This window comes from Pseudonaja textilis, chromosome 5 (assembly GCF_049901715.1).
Source record: "Pseudonaja textilis isolate UNSWEBS1 chromosome 5, rPseTex1.2, whole genome shotgun sequence".
Classification (NCBI taxonomy): domain Eukaryota; kingdom Metazoa; phylum Chordata; class Lepidosauria; order Squamata; family Elapidae; genus Pseudonaja; species Pseudonaja textilis.
Window position 1 is genome coordinate 59,409,709 of NC_141994.1, and position 26,540 is coordinate 59,436,248.

General features: G+C 43.8%; 1 protein-coding gene across 1 annotated transcript in view; it reads right to left on the reverse strand.

The window, feature by feature from the left end:
* WASHC1 (WASH complex subunit 1) overlaps positions 1 to 26,540 on the reverse strand; it is a 56,856-nt gene that overhangs the window by 12,152 nt on the left and 18,164 nt on the right. Inside the window, exons 3-5 of the mRNA XM_026719608.2 lie at positions 6,837 to 6,948; positions 5,284 to 5,430; positions 774 to 910 (exon numbers count right to left, since the gene is read on the reverse strand). Of these exons, the coding sequence (XP_026575393.2) occupies positions 774 to 910; positions 5,284 to 5,430; positions 6,837 to 6,948 (396 nt within the window). The remainder of the gene's footprint in view (positions 1 to 773; positions 911 to 5,283; positions 5,431 to 6,836; positions 6,949 to 26,540) is intronic.

The following is a 26,540-nucleotide window of genomic DNA, read 5'->3' on the forward strand; positions in this document are numbered from 1 at the left end:
AGAAAGAAAACCTTAGACTCCATTAAAATAGAGAAAAGTACTTTTGCTGGATTTGAAGTGAGAGCAACGAAAGGACAGCAAGACCTGAGGCAAATAGGTGCGGAAAATACATATTGAAAGTTATCCCAAGTCCTCTCCCATAGCAGTTCAAACTGGACATCCAATCTGAGGTGTGTATAACGTCCTGCGGGCTACATATTCAGGCGTCTCGTACATCTGGTAGGCCAAGGCGGTTGACCTTGGCCTAGAAAAGATAAGTGGCTGTAGTAGCGCAGAAAGCAGGAAAGCGTCCCATCTTTTACAGTTCACACAACTTCGACCTCCAGCATCCTTCCCCCACAAAGCACAATTATTCTTCACCCCCCATTTCCATGACAGCCGGCAAGAGTCAAGCAGTCAAAGATGTGAGGAAGAATTCTTGGAGGCTGACCATGTGACCCTGGGGATGCTACAACGGTCGCAAGTGTGAAAAGGGATCCTAAGTCACTTTTTCAGTGGTGTTTTAACTTCAAACCGTCACTAAATGAACTGTTAAATCGAGGACTGCTTATATTTGCTTAATTTACTGCCAGAAACCATTGCTGACTTTTGGGAGGTACAAGCCAGGGAACCTTGAGGAACACAAAAGGATGTGGAAGCCACATTCAACCAATGGATTTCTCACCCCTATAAGAATCTTTCCCCTTTTGAGAGAAGAGAGGAAGGCCAGTGGCAGTTTTGGGGTCACCAGAAAGGAAACGTGGCCCAGAGTAGCAACTACAGGGAAGACTTACAGGTTCTCGGTGGTGTTGAAGAGCAATAGGGAGCTGAGGGAGCTAATGTTTCTGGGAAGACTGCCCAGGCCTTCTTCTGCATCATCTTCATGGTGGACTCTGGTGGTAACTGAAACCGGGAAGTACTTCAACTTCTCCTACAAAATTCAAACATCAACAGCTCTTAACATCCCAGCAGCCCTTTACTTTGATGGTTTAGATTAGGCATTTAGAAAAACCTAAATCTACTGTTGAAAGTTAAAACTCACCCCTCTCCTAGAAAAATGAAATATCCTAGGAAATATTAAAAAGCCAGAATATCTCCCCTAAAAAGATTAGAAACTCGAAGAGCAGAAATACCTCAGAAGCAGAAGCTCACCCCCGCCTTTGTTAATGGGTGGACCATGAAGGCCTGGGCCAGAATACTTTACATAACAAAGATCTCCAGGTAAAGATATAGCAATTGCCCAAGAGCCCATTCAGTGCATCATCATCCATCAAGGCTCAACCAAGCCTGGAACTCAGGACACCCTACAGAGTTGCCCCTGCATGGCCCCATGAGAGTCTGACAACCAATTCAAATCCCAACAAAGGTTATTTAAAACCCAGGCACCCTCAGCATATCTGCCCTTCTTGATCTCCTTTCACCTTGGAGCACGTGAGCATTCTTCTCACTTTGGAGCTCCAGGCCGTGTGGTTCTGTCCATCATTAAGCCATCTTTCCTAAAAGCCTCCATGTTTCCAAGTGTCTTTTTCCCCACTTGGAACTGAACCCAGAAGGATATTTCTTCCAACGTTACCAATGCCCCTCAGACTCACAGCTCCTGCCTTTCTTTCCTGCTGTTGGTTCTCACCTGTAGTATGAGAAAAGGTCAGTGTAATGACGTCTCACGGCTTTGTTGTAATCTCAAACTGATTCAGTGGGAGGGACTGGGGTACAAAAAGCAGCATGTTACAGCAGGCAAACCTCTTAATCAGTCCAACTTGCAACGTAGGCTAGAATTCAGGCAACTAACTCCTGCCGTTGTGGTTCTGGTTCCCATTAGTTACTGGAAATCAGTTCGCTGCAATCCCATTTTGCTCCTTACTACTGTTGGAAGAAATATTCTTCTGGGTCCAGTTCCAAGTGGGGAAAAAAAAGACACTGGAATCATGGAAGTTGCTAGAAAAGAAGGTTTAATTATGGACATGGCTTGGAGATCCTGGGTGAAAAGGGCGTTCACGTGCTTCAAGATGTTGGGTGAAGAAAGAAAAGAGCCGAGATGCTGAGAGTGCCTGAGTTTTATACCCTCTATTGAGCCCCACCTTAGTGTTTCCTGTTTCTGTGTAAGAAATGGATCTCATTGGCTGTCAGACTCCCAGGGGTCGGGGGTCTTAGCTAACTTTGTAGGCTTTGTCTGTGTCCCAGGCTTGTTTTGAGTGCTGGCTGATGTAATCTTCCGAGGTGCCACGTGGTGAGATGAGTAGAGAGCGTACATAAGCGCACCAATGTGCCTACCGTCCCTGTCCTATTGTTTCTTTTATTTTTCTTAAATGTACCCATTTCATGTATTCATAACTATGTATATACTTATACCTATTATCTTGTAAGCGATTGACAAATCAAAATTAAAAATAAATATCTTTGTTATGTAGAATAGACTGGCTCAGGCCCTAATGGCCCATTGACAAAGGTTGTGGGGGGAGGGGAGGCTGAGTTTCTGCTTCTCTTTTAGGGGAAATATTCTGCCCCTTTAGTATATCCTAAAATATTTCATTTTTCTAGGAGAGGAGTGATTTATAACTTCCAACACTACAAACGATCTAATCGTCTATTCCCTTTTCCAAACTCACTGCTCTGGCCTTATCTCGCACCCCATACATCAGGGGTGTCAAACTCAAGGCCAGGGGGCCAGATGAGGCCTGCGGGGTGTTTAGATCTGGCTTGCAGGGCTGCCCTGGAAAGAGCAAATTTGACGATTGCAGGCGGCCATCGCAGCTGAAAATGGAGCTCAGGAGCCCATTTTCGCTGGCAGAGCGCTCGGCTGCCACAGGCGCCCCTGACACAAGTGACGTTGAGCTGCCCTCACCCCCCCCGGCCACACTCACCTCGCTCCCCCCAGAGGTCAAACACAACCCTGAGGTGGCCCTCAATGAAATCGAGTTTGACACCCCTGAACATACATTCTCTGTCTAGCCTGAACTGGGTATTTTAGAAAGCCTGAAGTCCTAGAGAGTCACTATCAAATGTAAACAATATTGAGATGAGTAGATTAATATCAAAATAAAATAAATCTTAGTGTTATTTGCAAGAGGTTAAGTATTTTCTTGAAAATGTTTTGTGGCCTGGGGAAATAAACCTCTTGTTATGTTAATAGGAGTGATCCCTACAGATGGATATTTTCTGATGGGTTAAAAAAAAAATCACAAAAAATATAGTTAACTGCACGTAACACCTTGTAGCATACAGAGAATGCTTTTACTTATTTTCTCCTAATATGCAAAAAAAAAAAACCATGCCAAAAGTAAAAAAAACCCTGCAAATTACGCAGCATTAATTCTTTGAGTTATATTTTTCTGATGCGGGCCTTAAAAATGCACTTTTTTTTCTGATGTAAGCTCTCCTTTTAGACATAATTAACTGCTGCACTGTACAGCGTACAACTTTCAGGAGCCAACTTTATTTCCATATGTGTAGTTTCAGCAGATTTTTCAAGGAAGGAAAATTCATCTTAGCTGATTTTTCTCCACTGCAAAGTCAGACGCGGGGAAAGAAAATGCCCAAATCTGCTTTTTAGGGAACAGTTTCTAACTTTAGCAGTTTTAAGATGGGTGGACTTCGACTTTCAGAATTACGCAGCAAGCATGTTGGGAATTCTGGGACTTGAAGTCCACATGCCTTGAAGTTGTCAAGGTTGAGAAATCCCTTATCGTAGACAAAAGGACAGTATGTTTGATCAATGGGTGGGTCAAGTTTCAAGTAGAAAAGGAAGAAGAAGCTATTTTGGGTGGATTCCAAAACTCTCTGCATATCCTGTACATTGGTGCACTGAGTTCTGAGGCTAGGCTGAAATATTCATGCTACTTTTACCGTGACTGATTTTGCTTCCATTAAACTACAGAAAAATGCAAAGCGCTGAATTATTCAACCGCAGCTTATTTTAGGGGGTTTTGAGAAAGAAAACAAGAGTTTAAGCCTGAAGCAGCTTCACTGGCCCTTGTCTGGTAGGATAGCTTTTTCCTTCTGCATGAGGATCCAGATGTATATATCAGTGGTATCCCAAGAAATTAACATCATAAAATAAATTCTCTGGGGGATGATGGAACATGTCCTTGGCTAAGAGAGTTGTTGAAAAGAAAAGAAAAGTCTCTACAGTATTAGTTGCTCTTCCTTTGTTGTTGACTGTCCTATGCAGTCACTGGAGACTCCTAAATATTGGGAAAACTGCCAGCTTAATTTTAACTCATCTGCTCAGAAGAATGTACTCAGGGCTTATGCACACAGAGTCCAAACCAGGAACTACAATATTCTTTGTGGAAGTTCAGTGACTGGAACAAAGACTGTACAAAAAGGAAGCACTAATTCAAAGCTGCCGATAACTAGAGATGCACAAAACCGAACCACAACAACTTCCTGCTGTGGAAGATTTATTTCTAGAAAACTGCTTGATCACCCCAAGAGTGACTAGATCAGCAAGGTCAGGAGGAAAAACAGAATGTTCCAAAATTTCCCAAAACATTTTACACACTCATTAATAAATATCGAAGGAATCTTAAGTTTTCCAAAAAAATACACCCTGAAAAGACCCTAGACTACAGGCAGGAAAGAGCAGGCAATAGCTAAGGGAAATGCGAACTTCCTCATCGCTCCTTTCTCTACTCATGTAGACATTGATTAGAGATCAGATAACGTAATTCAGGGATGCAATTTATCCCGCACCTCCCAACGACACAATCCTTGAACCCAGAGATTGTGTGTGTAATATACAAACAAAAGATTAACTTATAAGGTCCTGGTGGCACAGTGGTCAGAATGCAGTATTGCAGGCTGACTCTGCCCACAGTCTGGAGTTCAATCCTGATCAGCACAAAGTTAACTCAACCTCCCATCCTTCCAAGGTTGGTAAAATGAGGACCCAGATTGTTGAGGCGCAATAGGATGACCCTAAACAGTGTAGAATGTGCTGTAAAGCACTATGAAGCAGTATATAAGTCTAAATGCTCTTGCTGTTATTTATTTACTTATTTATGCATGTGACTGAATACTGTACAAGCATAAAAATGCAAGCTCATTGCTAGGGGGTCATTTTTAAAATAGTTTTATAGATTCCTTTGGGGGCTACAGAATAATCCAAGCAGATTCTTATGTAAAGAAGTTTTTTTTTCTTCTTCCAATCCATGCAATACTTTTGCTGCCTGGACCTCCTCAGGCAATTCCTGTCCTGATTCAGAACTATGCTGCCTGACGCACTCAAAAACCCAAAGCAAAGGGAAGCCTCTTGAGTAAGAAATGTAATTGTGTGTCCTCTGACTCCCATCTGGCCATCCTCACCTGTAAGGACTTCTCATCCAAGGGTCTGTGCTTGCTCTGAATTTTGTGCCTTGGTTGTTTCTGTGCCTCTGGATCCTGAGCGCCAGCGAAGATGGAAGCATATTCTTGCAGCCGTTCTGGGGCAGGGAATTTGGAGCTGGAAAACACCTAGGAGAGGAAAAAAAATGTAAGGAGAGAGAATTGAAGCATGGAAAGTAGGTTGCCAGCACATAATCAAGATAGCCGGGTGGTTTTTAACAGAAAAAAGAAACATACATCTTTCATGTGCTAATACAGAAGTAGGAACTATGAACGAACTACCTTGGAATTTAATTCCTCACCTACAAAATAATCTACAAGACTCTGATTACAGGTAATCCTTGACTTAAGACTACAATGGAGCTCAAAATTTCCACTGCCACATAAGACAGTTTTTAACTGAGTTTTTGCCCCATTGCATGACCTTTTTGCCACAGTTAAGTGAATCACTGCAGTTAAGTGAATCATGCAGTCATTAAGCGAATCTGGCTTCCCCCATTGACTTTGCTTGTCAGTGTCATGCCCCTGGTGGAGACTGACTCTGAGGGAGAGGAGGAACAGCTGACAGTGAGTGGAAGTGTGGCTCCGGAGGTTGTGGAGGAGGCTGGGGAAGGGCCGAGGCTGGCTGGGCAGTCAAAGGAGGACCCAGGTCCACCCCTTATCCATCCTAGGGCACGTAGGGAGGAGAGGATAAGGGAGAGATGTGGTCTACTTGGGAGGAGGGGACCTTCGTCCTCTTCATGGGCTGCAGGTGTGACAACTGAATAAGAGGAGGGGCCTGCGTATGGGCGAATGCTGGAAACAAAGCGTGGAAATATCTCTAGTTCATGGTTCCTCTCTGAGTTTGGTGTCCTTCCCAGTGTGTGTTTTCTGTGGACGTCCTCCAGCCCTTATCTTGCCTGGTTTGTGTTGCTTTTTCCCTGCTTCTTGTAACTGTTTTTGTGGGAGTTTTTTGGCTTCCATCAAGAATATTCGGAGCTTGGAAGCAAAGTGAAGGAATAAAAGGGGCTTCACCTGTTTTCTGTGACTGTGTTTGTTTTGTATCCCACCCTGGGTCATCACAGTCAGGAACTGGCTGGGAAGGTTACAAATGGTGATCTCATGACCACCAGGACAGCTGGCATAAGTGCATGCCCATCGCCAAATGCCTGAATTTTGATCATGTGACCATGGGGTCACCAGCTTCTGGCTTAACATTCCAGAAATTTGCATTCTGGATGCTTCTAAGAATGCTTAAAAAATACTGCTGAAAGACAAAGAGGCTCTGGAATATAATAAAACAGTGAAAATAAACAGGCTTTACTACCCGATCCTCAAACTAGATCGTGGCTGTTACAGAAGGCAACAGATTAGAGCACCCTCTTTCCTTAATATACTGATTATTACTGCAACCACTTTGTATTCTGCATTAAAAAAAAAGCACGCATTCATGCAATTGTGAACTGTGTGACTGCTCTTGCAGGCAGCTTGGCCTTTAATCACAGGTTAATGGAAGCAACGTCATTCAAAAGAACCATTGCAATCAGTATTCAAACCTTAATAGCCTTCTTGCTGCCTTTTATCTTCTCAATTTTGGCTTGGGCAAGGGTGACCCGCTCATTGATTGCTCGTAGTTGTGCCCGGCTGGCTTCCACTTGTTGGGAGATCCTAAGAATCAATCAGTCAATCAATCAGTTTGCAGCAGCATTTAACTAATGGGCAAAGAGAAAGAGTTCTCTGGTTGGTATATAGATTAAGTAAAACAATGTCTTTCCAATAAAATAGCTATCATTTAAACACCATCAATTGCCTTCCTATTCCCCTAATAAAACCAACCAAGACAAAGGTTGTCATAATTTTGCTAACAAGACCATCAAATAGCAGTAGCATTTAAGGTTATATACCACCCCATAGCACTTTTACAACACTCTTTGGGCTGTAATGTAGAAGCATTATTTGTATATTGTCCCCAACAATCTGGGTGCTCATTTTACAAACTTAGAAAAGATGGAAGTCAACGTTGAGCCCCATCAGGATTGAACTCCAGGCAGTGAGCAGAGTTAGCCTGCAACACTGCAGTTTAATCACTGTGCCACCAGGCTGAGAAACAACAGTAATGATAATACAGTAATAACAAAAGAAATCCATGTAGCTCTACACATCTTGACAATACCATATTAGGATAAGATATATTACATTATTATTCTATATCTGTTTGCCACATAGGGTCAATTTGGATCTTAATCACTCTCAACCTGTTTGGATCCCCACATTATTTCATGTTTGGGTTAGAAAGTCAACACGAGGCAAAAACAAAAACAAAAAACACCTTCAGGAATGACCCAAAGGTGCTTTTTTTCAAGAGGCAACTGGACTTTCTGGTTTTTCTTTGAAGACGTTTCGCTTCTCATCCAAGAAGCTTCTTCAGTTCTGAAAAGCAAAGATGTTCTGAAGAGCTGAAGAAGTTTCTTGGATGAGAAGCGAAACGTCTTCAAAAGAAAACCAGAAAGTCCAGTTGCCTCTTGAAAAAAGCACCTTTGGGACAACCATGGCCAGGATGACTGAGAATCTCCATAGACCTTAAGGAATGAATGTTCAAGTTTGAGAGAAACGAGAAAAGGTTTCTGAGCCTACTCGTAATAATGGTTCAGAAGCCACAGTAAATGTAGCAACCTGGCTCCAAGCAGGGAAGAGTTGGTTGAGTAACATTATGCCAGTGTTTAGGTTGCTGCCAAAAAGCTTTGGGTCCAATTTAAGGTGTTGGTTTTAATCACTGTACCAACATTGAAATCTTGAGGCAGTTTCCTTGTTGATCTAATCTCTTGTGTATTTTATGTTACTAAATTTTAATTAGTTTTAGTTTTAATTTTTCAAAACTTTAATAGAATAGAATTCTTTATTGGCTTTAATAGAATAGAATTCTTTATTTACTGGTACAAATACTCTCAGTATACATAAAGGGAAAGATACATTCGTCAAGAGTTGAGAATCATAAGTACAACACTTAATGATAGTCATAGGGTACAATAAGCAATCAAATCATACTAGGAAACAGTCAATATAAATCGTAAGTATACAAGCAACAAGGTTACAGTAATACAGTCATAAGTGGGAGGGGATGGGTGATAAGGAGCGATGAGAAGATTAACAGTAATAATAGTGCAGTCTTTGTAATAGTTGAACAATGTTGAGGGAATTATTTATTTAGCAGGGTGATGGCTTTCAGGAAAAAAACTGTCCTTATGTCTAGTTGTGCTGATGTGCAATGCTCTATAGCGTCGTTTTGAGGGAAGGAGTTGAAACAGTTTATGTCTGGGATGTGAGGGATCTGTAAATATTTTCACAGCCCTCTTTTTGACTCGTGCAGTATACAGGTCCTCGATGGAAGGCAGGTTGGTAGTAATTGTTTTTTTCTGCAGTCCTAATTATCCTCTGAAGTCTGTGTCTGTCCTGTTGGGTTGCAGAACCAAACCAGACAGTTATAGAAGTGCAGATGATAAACTCAATAATTCCTCTGTAGAACTGTATCAGCAGCTCCTTGGGCAATTTGAGCTTTCTGAGTTAGATATTTCTCCTAGGTAAGATAAGGAAAGCTCTAACTCAGTCTTCCCTATGTGTTCATCTCAAGAGGAATATTAGCAGGTTTCCATTCCTTATGAAGCAGGGGTGTCAGTGCTACACAGTAGAAAGCCTTGTCCATTATTTTCCTTTTACTACATGGTTAAAACCACTATGTTCTAGTGAGTCTTTAGTGTAAAGCTGGATCTGGGTATCACTAAAACTTTTTTGGTACTATTGGATGATTATTGTTTGTTTGCTCCAACACAGGAAGTTTTTAAGAAGAGATTGGACAACTATTTGTCTGAAATGGCATAGAGTTTCCTACCCAGTTAGAGAGTTGGACTAGAAGACCTCCAAGGTCCCTTCTAACTCTGTTATTCTATTGTAAAATACTTCACATCTTAAAAGTATGGCAGTATATAAACACCCTATATAAAACAATAGATAAATAAAATATGAGATTATATACTAGGTATGATTGTCAAGTGACTAATACAGACGTGACTGGCCAAAGAAAGTCTTTCAAAAAGTAAATAATTATTATATCCAGAATAGAGAGCCAGTTTGGTGTAGGGGTTAAGGCACTGGCCACAAAACAGAAGACTGTGTTTTACTTCCATTTTAGGCACAAAGCCAGCTGGGTGACCTTGGGCCAGTCATTCGCTCCCAGCTCTAGGAAGGAGGTAATGGCAAACCACTTCCAAAATCTTGCCAAGAAATCTGCAGGGATAAATCCAGGCAGTTATCAGGAGTCAACATTGACTCAAAGGCACAATCAGTCAATCAATAACCCAGAATAGTCATCACACACATGAAATGTCTCCAAAAAGAGTGCTCATTTACATGTCTGAGCACGTTTATATTTAATAATCAACAAATACCTGTAAATAATTTAACATCCTCTTTTTAACAAGAGAAAATTTCCTTGTTAAGCCAGCTAGAACATATGAAACCGTCTTCTCTCCAAATAAAATCCAGCCTAAAGTACTAGCTGCACGAATGAAACCACGTCAAGTTTTCCCTAAGTCATTAAAGCTGAAGTTGGAAACAAAGAACCGTTATAATCCTTCACACTAAGCCAGTGAAAGAGTGATTGATATTTGCAGTAGACAGATTAATGTCCTCCCCTTCCCCAATTTTGCAAAATAAATATATTGATATTAAAGGACAGAAACAGTGTGCCAATGAAGGAGAACACCAATCATAGTCACTGACACAGCCAGCCCTCTGTTGCAGAAAACCAGCATTTAAATCAGGCAGTCCTGATTCATTATTTTTCCAACTTCAAGGATTCTATGTAGGCTGAATGTGCGGGTGGGGGGAACAAACTGCTGTTACAACCTGGAGAATAATTTACAGGATTGTCAGTATTTTATTTATTTATTAATCCAATTTACATGGTTATCCATCAATCACGCTGAACTAAATAAAAACAAGGGATTCCTAAAAAATTCAAATACAACTATATCAAGCCTCAGCAAAACCAGATATACCTAAGTCATGCCAGAGCCGCATACTAACATCCTGACCCAGTCCTTGGGGGAAGAGCCAGAGCTTCACAGCCTTTGAAAAGGTCAACAAAATGGGGACTGCATATATTTTTGGGGAGAGACTGATACATAGGGTAGGTGCCATGACGGAGAAGACTCACTTCCTAGGTCCTACCAAGTGACATTGCTTTAATGACAGAATCATAGAACTACGCTGCCTACGGTTGGACTTAAGCGTAGTACACAAAATTATCTGCTACAATGTCCTACCAGTCAATGACTACTTTAGCTTCAACCGCAACAATACAAGAGCACACAACAGATACAAACTCAATGTAAACCGCTCCAAACTTGATTGCAGAAAATACAACTTCAGCAACAGAGTGATCAATGCCTGGAATGTACTACCTGACACTGTAGTTACATCCTCAAACCCCCACTCCTTTAATCTTAAACTATCCACTATTGACTTTACTCCATTCCTAAGAGGTCTGTAAGGGGAGTGTATACTGAGAGCATTTGCACCAAGACAAATTCCTTGTGTGTCCAATCACACTTGGCCAATAAAGAATTCCATTCCATTCCATTCCCTATATTCATACTCATATTTATTCTTATATCTCTTATCTTGTAAGCGATTGACAAATCATTTTTTTTTTAAAAAAAGTCCTCTCTGCCACATCTCGTAGGATGGGTGGAAGCCACGGGGAAAGATGGTCCCTCAAGTAACCTGATGTCCTGTACTGTGGTCTTTAAAGTGACAAAGGGCACCCTGAATTCTGGGTGACAGTGTAACTCATGTAGTTGTGTTATGGATGTACTACGTGATACCTCATACTGCACACAGCACTACATTCTGGACCAGCTGGAGCTTTTGAAAGCTCTTCAAGGTTAGTTCCAGTATTTTGAATGAATTTTTATCTCCTTTTTATTTTTGATCAACTCAAAGTAATACAGTAATATACGTAATGTATGCATACCACCTATTTTTCTCACAACAACCTTATGAAGTAGGTTGTGCTAGCCCAATCACCCAGCTGGCTTTAATGACTGTGGATAGACTGGAGCTCATGGTCTCTCAGTTAATAGTCCAGCATTTAGCCATTATACCATACTGGCTCCCAATACAAAGAAGATTTTTATCCACATGATTGTCCCCAAGTGTTTAGGATCATAACGTACATCACACTTAAAATTTCAGAACCCTGGAGAGAACTGATGCATATTAACGACCGTGAAGAATATCTCAGATGAAGGCGACAGAATGAGACAACTTGCCATGGCCAACTCTCTGCGGTCATCTTGCCACTGCTGACTCACCATGGGACAAATCGTTGCGGCCAATTTGCCATAGGACAATTCCACGTGTGACTGTTCTGACCCAAACCTTGTTCCAAGTAAACAAACACCAAACAGAGATAAAAGCAAAACCTTTTAATGCTTCTTTGCGAATTCCGTTAATTCACGATTAAAAAGCTATCAAAACTAATTGTCTCTGATAAGTACGAGCCTTGCTAAGGTTGTACAAGGCTGCCAAAAGCAGTAGATTAAGTTGCCAAGAAATATTCCAAACAAAAAATCATCGAACACAAACTAAGATAGTCCGAACTTCCACAAGGCTTGAAGTGCAAGAACTTCTTTGCTTCCTGCTTTGCTTCTTTGCTTCTCTCAGGCTAGCTTTTATCTCTTAAGGAAGGAGCCATTACCTTGCAGCCTTACTCCCAAGTCGCCCGTGCTGCTGCAGCTGCTCTTTCCTACAAGCAGCCCTGCGTGCATGCGCACTAGGCTCAGGCTCCTCGGGAACCTCTTCATCGCTGCTGATAGCCTCCACAATCTCCGAAGGCAGCACTCCACTTCCTGATGGTCTTGGCCCCATCCCTACATCACACACAGGCCCCTCATCTGAGTCCTCACTCTCCGAGACCTCAGCCGTCCATACCTGCTGCTGGCGAACCACAACAGGGACAAACTCAATGTGGTAAATGTTATCTGCCACTGTTTCTTCAGAGTTTTCTCCATTTTTGTGGAAATGGACAAAAATGAAAATAATGTTGAAGAGACAGTGATGGATAACATTTGAGTTGCCCTGCGGGTGAGTTGGCCATGGCGAGATAGCCGTGATAAGTTGGCCTCAGTAAGTTGGCCTAGATCCCCAGGGAGGGGGCCAGGAATATCACTCTCCTTTCCCCTCAAAGATAAAGCAATCCTATAAACCACAGGCCCAAAGATAGAGCAATACACAAGCCTAAACTTTTATTAACTCATAAAAAAATAGATATTTTTAATTTATAGCTGCTGAGGGAAGCAGTTAAAAGTCAATCCCACCTTCATCTCAAAAGTTTTAGCAGCAGGAAACTGCAGTGTGTACTTTTGCCGCACAGACAAATAAGTTGAAACAATCTGTCAGAAGGGGTAGAACATCTACCTCCCACTGTTGGCCTTCTTACTCTCTTCATTTTCAGATTTAAAAACAGCTTCTTCACTTCCTCTTTGAAATCTGAGTAAGTGCAATCAAAAAGTTGATGGTTAAAAATCCCGTGAGAAAACATAATCAAGGTTCCTTCTTTCCTTCCATTAAGCAATTGGTTATTATACTAATTAATGTTTATCACATTTTGATTACTCCTTGAGCCTGATTTCCAGGTGCTGAATTGCTAGTAGACAGTCCCACTTTGGGAGGTGCGAAATTGCCTTGCAGGAGAAGTAAAGATCAAAGCTATCAGGTTCTACGTGGGGTACGCCTATGCACAGAACAGAATCTCTTATGCACAGACCTCACGGAGCATGTGCCACATGTTCCTGCCCTGTAAAATTTCTTTATAAGGAGGAGCTGCTTTGAGAGCAGCACCTTGTACCTTGAAGCTAACCACGAAAGTAGTCAGAGAATGGTGCACTTCAACCGAATGCAATATCCATTCTGTAGGACAGTGTCCCTCAGGCTTGTCTATTAGAAGATGCATGGACTTCAACTCATGCTGGCTGGGGAATTATGGGAATTGAAGCCTGTGCATCAAGTTGCCAAGGCTGAGAAACCCTGTGCCACGGAATGGAAGTTTCATTCAATGCTAAGGGCACCTTTCTCTGACTACTTTCCTAGTCAGCTTCGAGATACACGTGCTGCTTGAAAAACAGCTCCTTCTTATAAAGAAATATCAAAAGCCCAAAGCTATTTAAAACGAACCTATTATATGGTCTGCCCAGGAGTGGGATTCTACCAGTTCGGACCAGTTCGGGCAAACCAGATGTTAAATTTGCACCCGGTTCGTTGAACTAGTATTTGAACGGACTGACTGCCCCCCCATCCCGGCTCTCCCAGGAGTCTCCACGTGGCCCATTTTCAATGAAGGTGAGTGTGGGGTCCGTGTGGAGCTCTGAGAGCGGGAAAATGGGCCTTCCAGAAGTCTGGAAACAGGCCTGTTTCTGGCTTCTGGAAGGCTTCCAGAGCCCAGGGGAGGCTGTTTTTACCTCTCAGAGACCCCAGGGAAGCCTCTGGACCCTTGGAAAGGCAAAAAACAGCCCTACCAGAAGAACCGGAAGTTGCAAAATGGGCCTGTTTTCAGCTTCCAGGGGGCCTCCAGAGCCCTGGGGGGAGGCCGTTTGGGCCCTCCCAGAAGCCCGAAGGAAGCCTCTGGACCCTGGGAAGGCAAAAAATGGCCCTTCCGGAAGTTCTGGTAGGCCACACTCACCCAGCATCTGGGCAGTGAACCGATTGCTGGGATTTTTGAATCCCACCCCTGGGTCTGCCCCACAAAAATCCTGTTTCAGTTTCTGAAGACAGCATAGAGAGAATCTGTAACACTGGCTGTCCTTGAATATGTTTAAGGCTTCCAGGACTTGCCTGAAAGAAGCAAGGCCACAGCTTTTTTTAGTAGGTGGTTTTTCTTTTTCCCTGAACTCATTTGCTTAACAGACATAGTAATGAGCAAGTTCAGCTAAGCTTTACCAGAACAGTCAAACAGTTTTAGTTCCCCAGCTAATGTTTTGCCTTCTTTGGTGAATAATTCTCCCCCTCTCGTTCCAAAATGTGGGCGACAACCGTTTCTTTTCTAAGGCACCCTAACATTTAGCTGAAAGCTATTCCAAACATGAATCACTTATTAGAATATGCATTTAAGATATGTGGGTATCAAGTGTGCCTGCACCCGTCAATGTTGCTAAATAGTAGAGCTATTTCTATCTGAATTAAGGCAGGAGAACTTAGGAGCAATTTTCCATCTCTCTCAATTGCTATGCTGGCAGTTGGCCTGGATCCCATGGGTGACCTTCTGATCTTATCTACCTTTTTTTTTTTCCTGGCATCTAACGTGCCATCTGCTTTGGTTACTGATTTGGTCTTAAAAGTGCTTTTCCTCTTCACAGTGTTTTTTCCCAACTTCCCCCACATTTAGGATCAAATGAACCCCCAGAAGTACCAAAAACTGCCTAATCCATTTTGAAATCATCAGCCACTCTTTCTCAATTAGCAGGCCCCTTTTCAACAACCAATACACTTTCCAAGTCTTCATTAGCCAATGTAGCTGATTTGCCGCCACCATCTTCATTTTCAAACTTCTAGTCTCCAGGCTTGTCCCATAGGTTCTTTTTGCAAAAGGGCTTTCTTGGTTTTTCCTTTGAAAACGTTTCACTTCCCATCCATTATAATCCCGGGTGGGGTTTCCAAACCCCACCAGGCAGTGAGAACTGAAGAAGCTTTTTGGAAGAAGAACCTTTGGGACAACAATGACTTGGATGATTGAGCAACTCCACAGAGATCTCTCCAGTCTTGTATTTCCTAGAATCCTCTCTGTTTTGATTCCATCTGTCAGAGTATATTCATGAACTGGAATAGAGCGTGGTAGCAAGCTCAGCCAATGAATACGCATAGCAACTAAGTCTCAACTAATGGGAACTGTGTGGAAACTGAAACTAGAAGTAGCTGAGGCATGGCTAAGCTCTGCAGCTCTGAAGCGATGTTGAATTCTGAGTCTGTCTATTGAAATGAAACTGCTTCTCTCCTCTGCTTGCTTGCTGAACTAAAGTGAAACTGTTTCTGAGCTACTGAAGTGACTTGTAACTGCTTCTGTTTGCGTTTGCTCCGTGTTGGAGAGATCTACCACTGGTTTGTAAAATTACTTATTATGTTTATAAAGACATTAAATGAAGCGTCGGCCATGTGTTTATTTTTCTGGCGCAGAATTAACGCTGCAAAACTCTGAATACCATCTCTAAATCCCAGCACACTTGCAGCTCCTCCCACCCCTTTTCCTACAAAAGCTTTCCTAAATTAACCAAGCTGATCCCTATTCTCAGCTCTTTACCTGGAAGAGAATACAAGCTGAATTGGGAGTCTATGCGGAATACAAAGAAGAGCCCTTCAGATTCTACAGTGGAGGGCACACACACCACAGAGTCTTTCCATATGACTCAGGGCTTAATTCTGACATTTCCAAGTAAGGCAGAAGAGAGTTGACAGGCTAGTTATCATTTGGAGCCACAGATGCTACAATGAAAGCCCATTAATACTTCCAAGCTCCTTTAAAAGCTGTCTGTCAATCATGTTTCAATTCTGAGAAATACAGAATACATATTAAAATTGGCTTGCAAGTGACTGGAAGGACTTCAGAGAAATATGACTGATGGGGATGATTAAGTTGAGACAACTTATAGCACCAGGAAGACAGCCATCAGCAGACTATGACCGGATTAATGATTTTCTGAGTTCAGCAGCTGGTATTAAAAAAAAAGAATACTAAACATAAGAGCTGATATAAACTACCCAGTTGAATGATCCAATGTTGTCCAATGAGCCAATTAACTGAAAACTAATATATTCCAAGAATGTCATTGAGTAGGTGTTTGCAGTTTTCTTAACATGGCACCCAGAAACAGCTAGCCTCAGTCGTGGGCAAGTCTAGTAACACAGTTAAGTTAGAAAATGTTATGCCATCTGAGGCTGCCCATGTACATCTCTGAGCCAAAAATAATATTTCTAAGAAGTAGCTAAGATCATGATAAGAGCCCGAGTTGATCTGGGAGAGAAACTGAAGATGTTCTCAAATGCTGTTAGCAATTCAGCTCATAACCTTGAGTGTCACTTCTGTATTGATGCAACCAGTACGGCAAAACAAGGAAAGATCCCATCTGACTGTTTGACGAATTAAAGCCCATAAAATTGACTTGGAAATATCGAGCAGGTAGTTATATAAATGAACAAAATCTATCATTCGGGGGTGGGGTGGGGGGGGAGAGATCTCATGCTGCTATAGATCTATCACAAAAGGTCCACACCCAGTATCTCAATATAGCATTTCACGAACAATATGATTTAAGAAGCTGCACAAACATTTACTCATCTTTTATTATAACCGCATTGAGTAGTGTGTGATTCTAACACTATGATTGAAAATTAATGGAACTTTCACTTTTCCCGTATTCTGCACTGGTATGGAAAAAGTTAACAGAACATTTAGATTGTCATTACAAATCCAAGCGAGCTTCTGGTGTGCAGTCCCCAAATGCTTTGAGTGCTTTGCAATTTGCAATTTTTGAAGTGACAGAAAGGGAAAAAGTGTTAAATACATGACTGGAAAGTAATTATATTCAATTTTAATTAAAAGTATATGAAGTTAATTTTAACTGTTAACTAGATCCTACCCACTGTTTTTTCGAATGCAGTCCTTCCATAAAGGTAAAAAGTTCCCCTTGCACATACATGCTAGTCATTTCCGGCTCTAGGGGTGATGCTCATCTCTGTTACAAAGTCAAAGAGCCAGCGCTGTCTGAAGACGTCTCCGTGGTCATGCGCCGGCATGACTAAACACCAAAGGTGCACAGAACACCATTACCTTCCACCAAAGTGGTCCCTATCTTTCTACTTGCATTTTTACATCCTTTTGAACTGCTATGTTGGCAGAAGCTGGGTTAAGTAACAGGAGCTCGCTCCGTTACGCGGTGCTAGGGATTCGAACTGCTGCCCTTTCTGATTGACAAGCTCAGTATCTTAGCCACTGAGCCACTACATCCCCATAGACGTCCTGCCATAGATGTATACAAATGTTGAAATTCTGCAATTATAACTGCTGCTTGAATCCTCTTTGTTTATCTTTCCCCAAGCTTGCCTTGTCCTCATTTGCCAATTTTTGCAACCAGTCTTTTCCTTCACAAAGTTGACAACATATCTAGATTACAGGTAGTCCTCAACTTACAACACTTCCTTTAGTGACCGTTCAATGTTACAATGGCACTGAAAAAAGTGACTTATAATCTTTTTTTTTCACGCTTACTACTGTTGCAGCATTCCCATGGTCACATGATCAAAATTCAGAAGCTTGGCAACTGACTTGTATTTGCGATGGTTGCATTGTCCAAGGGCAAGGTGTCAAACTCGATTTCATTGAGGGCCGCATCAGAGTTGTGTTTGACCTCGGGGGGAGAGCATGGCCAGGGGTGTGACCAGCGACATCACTCATGTCGGGCACACCTCTAGTGGCCTGAGCGCTTTGCCAGCACAGGGCCCTTCCAAGCTCCATTTTTGCTGGCAGAGGGTTCCATTTTCGCCGTCGGGAGCCGATTTTCGCTGGCCAGAGGCACTGCAGGCCAGTCCTGCAGTTGCTGTTTTCAGGGCAGCCCTGCAGGCTAGATCTAAGCACCGCCCAGGCCGGATCCAGCCCGCGGGCTTTGAGTTTGACACCCCTGTCCTAGGGTGACATGATCACCTTTTGCGACCTTCTGACAAGCAAAGTCAATGGGGAAGCCAGATTCATTTAACAACTGTGTTACCAACTTTAACAACTGCAGTGATTCACTTAACAACTGTGGCAAGAAAGGCCGTAAAATGGGGCAAAGCTTGCTTAACAACTGTCTCGCTTAGCAATGAAAATTTAGGGCTCAAGTTGTGGCTGGGCGCTGAGGACTAAGTGTACTGCAATGTTCTTTTTTCTTGATTCATCTCCCTCTAATCCTCCAGGTTCTTATTTTGCCGTTTGACATCCTTCTTGCCTACATGTTTTGCTTTCTGCATTTTAACTAGCTTCCTTATTCCTTTTGCTTTCCCACTTTTTTTTTTTAATTCATTCTAAAACTTAAAAGGACATAATACTTGTCCACATGGCACTTTATAATTTAACATTAAAAAAAGCCTGAATGCAGGCAAGGGAACTTTTTGTTTTGGAGGTTTTGTTATCTGAAACCAACCACTGGAGTTTGCAAATTGTGTTTTATGGCTTAAAATATTGGGGAAACCCAGATAACAATAGTTTATTAGGAACACATAAACCATAGTTTAGCCTAATATTTTGTGTTTCGTTGACATATTCTTAAAACCGAGCTGTCTTTATATTTTATAAATCAGCTAGGAGAGCCAATCCATTTCTCTTCAGACACACGACAGATTTTATTTACCCCAAAGTACTGAGCTTTTGCTTTTTTTAATTAATTAGCCAACAAAAGACTTTTCACCACTACCATCTCTCCGAAGACTTTCTAATTTCAAGCAAAGCTAATTAACTAAAGTAAATTTAGTCCAAGAAAGAGAAGACTGCAGAGAGAAGTAATCTACCAGCCAAGTGTGAAGAGCAGATCTTTCGCTCTTCCACTTTATTGCTAGCAGTTCTCAGCAATAGATATTTCAAGCCATGGAGTGTGATATCTCAAGACAGTTCACACACCACTAAATCTCTGACTGAAATCATGCTTCTAAAGTGAAGTGACTTCTCTGAATCTCTTCCTTCAGGGCTGAATGAATGGCAAAATAATAAATACTAAGCCATACCAACAGAGCATAAGATTAAGCATGGTGGGGAAGCCCAGTTACTGTAGCAAAATAAATAGGCAAACAGTCTATTGTTATTATTATTATTATGATGACAGTATACACAGCAAACGAGATAGCCATGCTGGGTTTCGTATCACAAATCACTAGTCAAACACTTCCCAAGTGTTTAGGACTGAGTGATGTATCGGCGGATTATGCGAGCAGATCCCAGTAAGGTGGCCTTCTGCAGCTGACCAATGGTGATCTTGTCAGCGCCAATTGTTTTTAAGTGCTTGCCTAGGTCTTTAGGCACAGCACCCAGTGTGCCGAGTACCACTGGAACCACCTGCACTGGTTTATGCCAGAGTCCCTGCAGTTCGATTTTCAAGTCCTGATATCTGGTGACTTTTTCAAGTTGTTTTTTTACCGATTCTGCTGTCACCAGGTATGGCAATGTCAACAATCCACATTTTTTTCTTTTCCACAATCGTGATATCCGGGGTATTGTGTTCCAAAACTTTTGTCAGTCTGTATTCGGAAGTCCCACAGTAGTTTTGCATGCTCATTTTCAATCACTTTTTCAGGCTTATGATCCCACCAGTTCTTTGCTACAGGCAGATGGTAGTTGTGACACAAGTTCCAGTGGACATCTGAGCGACTGTATTGTGACGTTGTTTGTGGTCAGTCCGAGCAACTGTCTTGCAACAGCTCAGTATGTGATCATTGATGATGATGATGATTACTATTACTATTATTACTATTACTATTATTATTGTTATTATTTGCCATAGTAGCCTGCAAGTAGAACTTTTTTGAAAGACTGACAAAAGTACCAAGAGGCTGGTAGTCTGCCATACAATGAAAGATTGACTTCTGGTGAAATTTATCATCTCTTGTAATTTTCTTCCCTTTATTTTTTTTCCTCCTTCCTAACAGAAGTTTCAATCCAACCAGAATAGAACTGGAAGGGGCCTTGGAGGTCTTCTAGTCCAACCCCCCACTGAAGCAGGAGATTCTAAATCATTTCAGACAGTTTCTTTTTATAAACTTCCAGTGATGAAGCACCCACAGCATCTGAAGGCAAGCAAGCTGTTTTACTGTTTAATTGTCCTCACTGTTAGGAAGTGTCTCCTTAATCCCAGGTTGCTTCTCTCCTTGATTAGTTTCCATCCATTGGTTCTTGTCTTGCCTTTTGGTGCTTTGATAAATAAGTTGACTCCCTCCTCTTTGTGATAGCCTCTCAAATATTGGAATACTGCTATCATGTCCCCGCCCCCAGTTCTTCTTTTCTCTAGACTAGCCAGACCCATATCGTGAAACTGTTCTTCATATGTTTTAGTCTCCAGGCCTTTAATCATCTTTGTTGCTCTTCTTTGCACTTTTTCCAAAGTCTCAACATCTTATTTGTAATGTGGTGACCAAAAATGCATGCAGTATTCCAGATGTGCCCTTGGTAAGGCCACACCGTACATACTTACAATCTATGTATGCATTTTATTACTTCCTTGCCTCTGAAGAAATGAACTATGATCCACAAATATTTAGGTGGTAATACTAAATTAGTTAATTTTTAAAATGTTAGAGACTTTTTGCCTGTTTTCATAGGCACGGAAGATTCCACAATATCACAGATTACATCAAATGAAACTAATGACAATAGAATGATGACAGACTAAAGAAGTGTTGTCTGTTATTTCATTTTAAGTCAATGAAAATCAAATAAACTATATATAGCAAACAGGATCACTTACCATATATTTAGTCATTTTCTACAAGAAAAGTTGCAACTGGGCAAGTCTGGAGGCCACACGTAAGGGTTTTAGAGACAACACAAGATTCTATCGCCTCAGAAGTTCAACCTCCCATATTTTTTCCTAAGGTTCTCAATACCCTTTCTGTTGCCAAATTTACTTTACAATTAAAATGAATGCCCAACTAAAATATTGTTTTTGCTGTTGAGGTCAAAAGTACTTCATCACATCACTGGGGGTGGGTGAGGGTTTCTATCATTTCCCTGACATATTGCATCTCCTCCCCCCAGAAAGGAGGGTATATTTAATTTCTCAATGTTGAAGAGCTCTGTCCTAAACAAGATGTGGAATCAGAATGGATTAAAGGACCAAGGCAAAGGAGGCCAAAACCCAAGATAAGCAATTGCAAAGCAAGATTCTAAAAATAATTACGATTGGAAATGTATGCTGATAGTAATGTTCTAGAAATAATTGAGGTTGAGTCCTCCACATACTGGAAGGCGGGGGTAGGAATCTCAGCAGATGTAAAGGGAAGAGCCTACAGGGAACATTGTTGTCTATGAGTCACGTTGGTGCCAACAGGCACCATGTTGGAGATCTGGGACAGAGAAATTTTAAAATGAAAGCAGAAAGCCTTGGGATTCTTGCTGCTTGAACTCACTAGAACAAGCTTCTACATTAAGGAAATTTTAGAACACGGGGAAAAAAAGCCCTTTTCCATAGAGCTGTCTCGAGTGTCCAGGTTGGGAGGAGCTCCAGTCTCGGCTCTTCCAGGCTGAGCTTGAAAATTGAGGAACGCCCCCTCACCGTCACATGGTCCTCGGGCGCTCCCCAGTTTTTTGCTCAGCCTCGTGGCTAACAGGCTGTTTTTCCTTGCTCCGGTCGTTCAGCATTCTAGGCCTCTTCTCTCTCATCGCTTTCACGTGGATCACCGGCAGGCAGCGCAGGAACTCAGGTTTGAACTCCCCAGGGAGTGTTTTTAATATCCGAGCCGTTTCTTTAAGGGGAGAAAACGAGCGCTTCGAGCGCTCCCCCGCTTCGTTTGCCGCCTAATCGCTCCGCGCGAGGCCGCTCGTTTCTGCCTGCCTCTCCTCGCCTTAGCCGCCGTTCCCCCCGAACGCCTTCTAGCCCAGGGTACGCTTCCCTGGTTCTCCCAAAGGCTCTAATCTTCCCTGGGAGTTTACCGCCGCTGGGGCTGCCTCCGTTACTTGCGGCCTCCATCTCGGGCCCCCTGTGGCATCCGCCATCTTGGGTGGGCCCTGGAACGGCCGCCATCTTGGGTGTGCCCTGGAACGGCCGCCATCTTGGGAGTGGCCGCATGGCGTCCGCCATTACTAGAGGCCCTTTTACAGGCCGCAGCCTTAACTGACTATTAGGCAGCCTGGGATTCCCTCGTCTCAGCCTGTCTTTTATTCTACCAACAGGCCTCCTGCAGAAATAGGGTCTGTTGGCCCTGCAGCCTTTTTCCCCAGCAGGCGAAGTAGCAGCTCTGCCCCCCACACCCCTTCCCCGGTCCGTCCGGCAGGGGTAGCTGCCTGGCGTTCACCTTTCTGGCTGATTGGTCTCTGGCTAGGCCCTGGTTGCGTACCAAACCTCTATTTTAAACAGAAAAAATTTTTTGACTAAAAGGGGGGCGTGGAACGTGCGTTGGGATTCCCGGCCTCCCGTAGGCCGCATCCAGACCTGGCTTCAGCTTACATTATTCCCTTCTGCCTGCGGCCCCAGGGTCAATGGTTTTTTTTTTTTTTTCAGAGGCCTACCAGTAGGCCGCATTGTTTCCCTGACTCCTGGGCAGATCCTGGGACTGCTCAAATACCTTGCAATCCTGCCTAAGTCTCCACCCAACTAAGGAGTTAGTTGCTTGCCATGTCTCTTCCCCGGTTCGCCCGGCAGGGACAGCTTGGCGTTTATTCTGGCTGATTGGCCCCCGGGCTAGGCCCTACTTCCCAACACGTTACAGAACAATTCTGTGGCCTTGACAAAAAAGGGGGTGCAACACGAGCACTGGGAGTTCCAGCCTCTGCTTAGGCTGTACCCAGACCCGTTAACCGCCTCGCATTAACCAGAAATTTTTTTTCCTTTTTTCTCTCCTCTCCAGATGGCAGACGACAATACCTCTCGTGGCACTTCTCTGAAGGCCAAGGCCAAATCCCACCACCTGCGCAAACAGGCACAGGAACCATCCAAAGCTTCCCAAAGGGATGCCCTCAGGCGACACAGGGCCCTCGAAAGGGAAATTGACAGACGCTCTCAGGAGTCAAGCTCTGTGTCCCGGGACCCTTCCGTTCCATCAACCTCCACCCATCCTCCTCTCCCCTCCCTCCTGCTTCTGCTTCTCCCCACAGCCTGGACAGGCCCTGAGGTCACCGTGCCCACCACTGCTGTAGAACTGCGCCCGGAGGAGTCTCTCCCCATGGCGGAAATACCCGAAAACCTAATGCAGGCTATGGAGCTGGCCATCCGGCAAAGGGTAGCGCAACAGATGCAGCAGCTGGCCGGTCTGGCTCCTCGGCCCGCGCCCCGAGGCCCTAGGATCAGCGGCCTCGCATGGTCAGGCAACTCCCCAAGAGGACTTAACCTTACCTTTGGAGTTGGAGGGAATGGAGTCCCAAGAACCCGGGACCCTTCCCTCTTTGGGGACGAGCAGGACCTTGACACGAGGTCCCTCATAGGCAGTGAACTCCTTTCGGGAACAGGTCCCCTAGAAGGGGACATGTCGGAGGACGAGGGCCTCCCTCCAGGTCAGCCCGCGTTTCTAGGGCTCTTTAAACCGCACCTATTTAGGTCCCTCCTGTTCAAAGCCAGGACCACCTCGGGTCTGAACCCCCTCCCCACCCAACCCAGCGGCGGCAGGGGTTCCTCCCGACTCTCTCTTCTCTCAGCCCGTGGCGGAAACTGAGGTGATCCCTGTCCCGCCCATATTCTCAGACATGGTTTCTAGGCAGCTGGCCTCCTCGGGCCCCCCCCCCCAACGCCCAGGACAAGCGGTTTTTTAACCTGGAACCGCAGTTCTCCACCTTGCTCGACCCCTCCCCGTGGACGAGCCCGTGGTGGGCCTGGTTTCCGCTCTACTCCCAGCGACTCACTCGATGCTCTCCAGCCCGAGGACAAGCGAGCTGAACTGGCCCTGTGCCGGGCTCACCTCTCTGACGCTTGGGCAGTCAGGGCTTCCACTGCCGCGCATTGTTTTCACCAGGTCTTCCATCAAGTGGCTCCAGCAGCTCAAGCAGCATGTCCCCACAGCCAATCTCAGGGCGCACCAGGACATTGCCAAGATCCTGGCGCGGCCGAAGTTTTGCAGACGCCACCTTCCAGGCGGCAAAGTTCTCCACCAGGGCCATTTCGTCCCAGGTTACCGCCCGCCGCCTACTCTGGCTCCGCCACTGGCAAGCGGACGTTAAAAACAAGACTAAGCTAGCAACAGCCCCTATCTCTGGGGGAAGTTATTTGGACCGGTTCTCGACCCATTCCTGGCCGAGACCCGGAACAAGCGCAGTACCTCCCTTCCCTCTCTAGGAGGTCCGACTTCAGAGGCTCCCCCCTCTCCTCGCCAGGGTTCTTCTCACTCCTCCTCCTTTGCCAGATACTACCGATCCTCTCCCTATAGATCTCCCTACCGAGCGGAGCCGGATGGGTCCGGAGGTAATTCTTCCAGGAAGCCCTCCCGGGATCCGGGAGAGGTTCGCTCCGTGCGTTCTCGATAATGCAGTCGCCCTCAGGCGCTTGTCCCTTTAAAAAAAAAAAAAAAAGAGGAAGGAGTGCGAGAAGGCCTTCTCTACTCCGACCTTTAACCCTGCTTGCAACAGGCTCCTACCCCAGGAGCACTCTTGTCCTCCTCACCCTGCCCTGGGCAACTGGTCGGCAACACATCTACCCCATTCAATGCTAGCGGGTCCCTTCTTGCGCTCCCGGGCCTCACACAGATCCCTGCGCCCTCCTTCTCTCTGTCCCAGAGTTCTCCCAGGGAATTCCCAACACGGGTCGATCTTCCCAGTTTCTTGAATCCCGGTCCCAGTGCACACCTGTTGGCCTCTTTGGCGGGACTTCCTCCCGGATAGCTCCGCCTCCTCTTTAGGCCCCTTCTTGAGACATTCCAATATCCAGGGTTTTCTCCTGTTGGGCATGCCTTCCAGCGGGTCATCAGGGTTCCAGGAGAGATTCTATACCAGACGGGCCCCACCCAGGACTAGCCAAGCTTTGGTATGTCCCAACCTGGACACTCGAGACAGCTCTATGGAAAAGGGCGTTGGTTCTTACCTGATACGCTTCTTTTGTAGAGCTGTTGAGAGTGTCCAGCCCCACCCGTAGGCCGTCTGGTGGGAAACCTGGCTGTTCGACCGAGCAATCTAATATATTTTTTTCCTGAGTGTGATGAGAACAGGACTTTCCTTCTCGTCTGTGCAAAAACCTGGGAGTGCCCGAGGACCATGTGACGGTGAGGGGCGTTCCTCAATTTTCAAGCTCAGCCTGGAAGAGCCGAGACTGGAGCTCCTCCCAACCTGGACACTCTCAACAGCTCTACGAAAAGAAGCGTATCAGGTAAGAACCAACGCCCCTTCTCACTGCACATTTGTTCCAAAGAGCTGTTGTGTCAGTTTGATATTAGGCCCAAGTTCTTTTGGCATATTCAGTGCATATGTTTCACCACAGGCACTCCCGATCCATGACCTCAGGTAACAAATTCTCACTCTAATAATTCAAACTGAATGTTTTTCTCTGATAAGCTGAAGCTTGTTTTTTACAAAAAAAAGAAGAAAGAAGTGAGATCTAGACACCTTATCTCAAGAAAACAGGAAGAAAAGGTCATTCTCTACTAAATAGCAAGTCTCTCACCTTGAACGTTTCCCCCTATGATTGGCACGGAAGACCCAAAGTTGCGAAACTTTTAAAACAGAGGCCTGCATAATTACCAAATCATTATTAATTATATCACAGAGCTCCAAGGCAAGGCAAAAGGAACAAAAAGACTGATGGAGTCTCTTCTGTTGTTGGAAAGAATTAATAATTACAGTCATAAGCATATTCAAGAGTGAGAACAGAACCGAGCTGGTGTTCCAAGACTTGATTGTGACAGGCATATTAAGAGAAGTATAAGAATGCAAGATTACTAAGATGCCAAGAAATTAAAACACTCCAACCTGGTTGGAAAAACCGACCATTGCTAACATCTATGGCTATCGATAAAAGAGTTCTGCAACCTTCTTAGAGATTTCTGAAGAATGGTGACCCAAGAGAAGGGTGACGTCCTCTGTATTACAACAACAGTTAGAATTATTAACATTTGGGAGGATATTATTTAATAAAACTTTAAATTATTTTTATTGTACAGAATAGAACAGGATTTACGATTTGTGGTTACATTTACCTCTGGGCCACAGAATTAAGTGCTATTTGCCCCTAGGAGGCATTGACCAGAACGGTGATCTTATCTGTATATTGGAATATCATAGTCATTGTTTTCTATGGTAGTTAACAGTTTTCATTTTGGTGTTTTATAAGTCAACTTGCCCAAGCTAGGAGAACATTCTAAAAGTCCATTCGCTCTTTCCTAAATGTTACAGAAACATATCTATGTGGTTTATTTACATATGACATTAAGCCCATTGAGTGTTTTTAAGGAGGAAAAAAAAGGACAATATTTTTTAAAATGTAAAGGCCACCTAGAAAACTAAGTTTTATAATTATGTGTGGCTAAAGATCACATGCCATTGCAACTGTATGTGAGCT